We start from the raw sequence: 4,438 nt of genomic DNA on the forward strand, positions 1-4,438 counted from the left end.
AGAACAATATTATATATAAATATGTCCGTAATACAGAATATGTAGATGAATAAAAATAAAAACTCACTTATACAATTGTTTTAAACAATTACTCATCTCTTATTTCTGACCACTTCCTGTACATAGGCTTTTTTTTTCAAATATTAACAATCATATTGTCAAATGTTGACACTTTGGAAATCCTACTTTCTTCACTTAACAGCCTGGGCAGGTCCTCAGTTGCTATATTGTTCTCTTTTGCTACATTGTAAATACTTGATGGAGGCATCAGAAGGTACCTCTTGCTCTTGCTCCATTTTTAATTCAGAATCAATATTAAGTGAGCACGTCCTGCAGGTGGAGGACGAAGTGAAGAAAATAAATGTCTTCCTCAGCCAAGCAAAGCGTACACTTGTAACACTCCAACCTTTAGTCTTTCTTCTTGCTACTTTTAACTCGAATGCTGCCAAATCTTTAGCACGAATTATTACATCGATCTGTGTTTGTGTATAAACTTCTTATAAACGCATGTGTGTGTCACATCGATTACTTTCTGAAGGCAAACAGTCAGTGTAATGTACTCTTATTGCCAAGCCGGTTGATAAACAATAGGGCCCTACAGAGCACGGGGGAGGTCTGTCTCAGAATCTCACAGATCCACAAGTAAGACTGCAAATTAGGGGTGTTTGGTGTTTGGGACTGTGGGGAGTGCGGCAATTTTGTCAAATGGCAGCTGCAAACGTCCATCCTGGAGGAAGGTCAGCTGTTCAGGTGACATGGAGTATAGACTCAGGGCTAGAAATGACTGTATGAGAACCTTTAATTTCCCAAGCATCTGAGAATTTTTTACTCAAGTAGAGATTCTTCTGATCTGGAGGTTAACATTGTTTTCTAAAGTAAAATTCTCAAAACCAAGTAAACTACTCTAGCTCTGTCAGGCAGATTTTCTCAGTTGACCTGAAGAGATAAGATGGTTGGCTCTAAGTTTACGTGGTATGTGCAAATCTCTCATGGTTAATGTCCTGAAAGCCCATTTAGTTTTGCTACTCTCTTATCCTGTGTCTCTGATTCCTAAATGTTAAACCACATTTGCATCTATAAGTGAGGCAGATCTATTATTCTCCAATGGGTTAATGATTTCATTTATATGGTCTTTATATCCATCCAGTGCATGCATATGTATGGTACCCAGTTGAGGTCAGGGTTCATATGCTGACTGCAAGACCTTTATGAAGATGATGCTGATGGTCATAACCTGAGAGTGATGACAGGAAGCTGGATCAGCAGCACGTGCATGTCCTGCGTAGTTGTAATGGTGGTGGTGGTATAAGGGGTGATGGCAGGGATGATGGAGTTGGTGGCAGTGGTCTGGGCCAGCACTCGGCACAGAGCAGACATGCAGTGATGAGTGCCTCAGTGAATGGGTGATAGTGGACATGGGCAGCCATTGGCGGTGGTCATCATGGTTGTCATGGACAGGAAGGGAACCAAAGAAGGATGTTGTGGCTGCTGACCTTTCTCAAACCATGGCAAGGCTAGTCATGGGCAAACTGATGGTTCAGTCTTCCTGGGTCATCCAGCTCTTGTCTTTGGTGGAAATGAAGCTGATTGAGAAGTCTTACAAGGCAATTTCTAGAAAGATGACACTCACTTCTGTTACTATCCATGTGTGCACAAGATTATGTGAGATGGGCTGGCTCTCCTCAGAGAAAGCTATATGGAACTTGCAAAAACTTGTAGTGGTCCACAGGAGACAACGTCCCTGAGACTGGATTCTGAGCCCAACAATCAGGGTTGCAAGGTTGAGAAAAGTCACTTGAGAAATAGAGCAGATCTGCCTCACTTCCCTGTGCCCAACTTCCTGCCTCAGAGGAACCCCTGGGGAGAGCTAGTCACACCCAGCAACCCCGGGGAGCACATAGCAAGGAGCCCAGGGAGACCAGTGTGGCCAGGAACATGAGATATAAGTAGGGGAGAGTCTTGGGGTAAAAAGGATGCTGAGGAGGACGCTATGAGTGTTAATGTCATCCGAACAGTCCTGTAATGGGCAGGGATGGGACAGCAGAGGTGAGCATAGGGAAGCAGAAGATGAAGGGAGGGCATTGACCTTGCCTAGGGGAGACCATTAGGGTGTAGGGTGTGGGAGGAGAACTCTGGGACCTTAGTGTAGATCATTTATCTCCACCCTTACCCCCCCAAAATTTTTCAGTGACTTTAGGGAACCATATATTTTCCGTGTTGTAAGTCTTAGAATACATCTGTGCAAATCTTTTTTTTTTTTTCAATTCAGAAGAAGTGGAGGGTATGTGAGGAGAAGTTGCTTGGCTAAGTGTGCATTGCTGCTCAGTGACAGAACATGTGCCAAAGCCAAATCCCTGATTCAGAGAAGTCTCTTCTTTTTATACTGTAGGACTTCTTGCTTGGGACTTCTGACCTCATGGTTTTTCTCCATGAGAATTCCCGGTGCATTTCTCCTGTGGAGATCATCTTTCAAAAGACACGGCATATCTGCTGAGGGAGCCACCATCGGGCACCATGGACCTGAGATGTCAGGGACTGTTCTCAGGGCCCCTGCATCTCTGTCATTCCCCACCTCTCCCTCCAGAGCTTGTGGGCACAGTCCACAAGCCAGCGGGGCCTTCAGAAAGAGTCCCTGACAGTCATGTTTAGGGGATGACTTTTTTCTTTTCCACACCCCAGTTTTGCTGGTCTTTTCATCATTGGAAAGTACAGGAAGGATAGAGGTAGGAATTTTCCTATGTCTCCTATTTCCTGATGGCGGAATAGGGACAAAATCCAGGTACCTGACTCTCTAGAACCCAATATTATAAATTAGAAAAGGACTGAACTGGGATCAGGAGCCTTGGCTTCCAGTTGCAGCCCTGTCAACAACAGATTCTAAGATGTGGGTCTGACCAAGTCTCCCTCGGGAATGCAACTCTTCTATTGCAAAGGGAGTGGCATTGGGTAGAGAAGTTCAAGATCCTACCAGGTGCTCACACTTAGCATTCTTGGCACGAGGAACATTTTCCAAAGAGAGGAAGATCCCAAAGTAGTTCCTAGGAGTCATGGACCAGCTGAACCACACGTGGACCCAGAGTTTCCTTCTTGCTGGTTTCCCTGCCCCCAGCACGCTTCGGCCTCTGGCATTCTTGGGCACCCTGTGCATCTATCTCCTCACGCTGGCAGGGAACTTGTTCATCATTGTGCTGGTGCAGGCAGATGCAGGACTGTCCACGCCCATGTACTTCTTCATCAGTGTCCTCTCCTTCCTGGAACTCTGGTATGTCAGCACCACAGTGCCCACACTGCTGCGCACGTGGCTCCGTGGACGCTCGCCCATCCCGGCAGCGCTGTGCTTCACCCAGCTGTATGTCTTCCACTCCCTGGGCATGACCGAGTGCTACCTGCTGGGGGTCATGGCGCTGGACCGCTACCTGGCCATCTGCCGCCCACTCCACTACCACGCACTCATGAGCAGAAAGGTGCAGTTATGGCTGGCAGGGGCCACGTGGGTGGCCGGCTTCTCTGCGGCACTGGTGCCGGCCAGCCTCACAGCCAGTCTGCCCTTCTGCTTCAGAGAGGTGGCCCACTACTTTTGTGACCTGGCCCCACTGATGCGGCTGGCGTGTGTGGACATGGGCTGGAACGCTCGAGTCCACGGGACCGTGATTGGCGTGGCCACTGGCTGCAACTTTGTGCTCATTTTAGGACTCTACGGGGGTATCCTAAGGGCTGTGCTGAAGCTGCCCTCAGCTGGCAGCCGGGCCAAGGCCTTCTCCACCTGCTCCTCCCATGTGACCGTGGTGGCCCTATTCTTTGGCTCTGCCTTCATGGTGTATGTGGGGCCACCCGAGAGCCGCTCCAAGGGCACAGACATGCGTATTGCCCTGGTGTATGCCCTTCTCACCCCGTTCCTCAACCCCATCATCTATACCCTTCGCAACAAGGAGGTGAAGGAGGCTGTCAGAAGGGTCACCCAGAGGATTAGGGCTATGTTGAAGGGACCCTGAGGATCTACAGAGTCATATGGTGACTGTAGGATTTAATTGGTTAGTCGATCAAACAATCAATCAAATAATTTTTTCAAACACACTCCATATTCCAATTCAAGTGGACTGAGTCTTGGATTGAGGCAAACTGAGAACATTGTAGAGATCAGAGAGACATGACCTCTGAACCCTTACCTACCTAACATGGGTGAAAGGACATATCTGAGAAAAAAATAACCAAAAATAAGGATACAGGTGCAGATATTTAGGCAAACTTAGAACTTAGAGAGATGGAACTGTGTTTGAAAGAGTTTGGAAGAACAAAAGCTGACTGTGGGATTATGTTCCAGATGGGATTCTTGGAGAAGCTCCAAGAAAGGAGGGAAACAAGATTACCAAATGAAAAACGAAAGAACTTCTAAGGTGAATGTTCAGATGTGGATTGGGAAACCATGGGCAGATGGCTG

General features: G+C 47.3%; 1 protein-coding gene across 1 annotated transcript; it reads left to right on the forward strand.

The window, feature by feature from the left end:
* The first annotated feature begins 3,047 nt into the window (after positions 1–3,047).
* On the forward strand, positions 3,048–3,992 carry LOC116627451 (olfactory receptor 6N2-like). Its single transcript, XM_032397216.1, has one exon. It carries the CDS (start codon positions 3,048–3,050, stop codon positions 3,990–3,992), a length of 945 nt encoding a protein of 314 aa, XP_032253107.1.
* Positions 3,993–4,438: the final 446 nt, after the last annotated feature.

The sequence above is a fragment of the Phoca vitulina genome, unplaced genomic scaffold (genome assembly GCF_004348235.1).
Source record: "Phoca vitulina isolate PV1807 unplaced genomic scaffold, GSC_HSeal_1.0 scaffold97, whole genome shotgun sequence".
NCBI classification, from domain to species: domain Eukaryota; kingdom Metazoa; phylum Chordata; class Mammalia; order Carnivora; family Phocidae; genus Phoca; species Phoca vitulina.

Coding starts and splice junctions, on each gene's coding strand:
- LOC116627451 (XM_032397216.1), top strand. CDS start 3,048: ATGGACCAGCTGAACCACACGTGGACCCAGAGTTTCCTTCTTGCTGGT.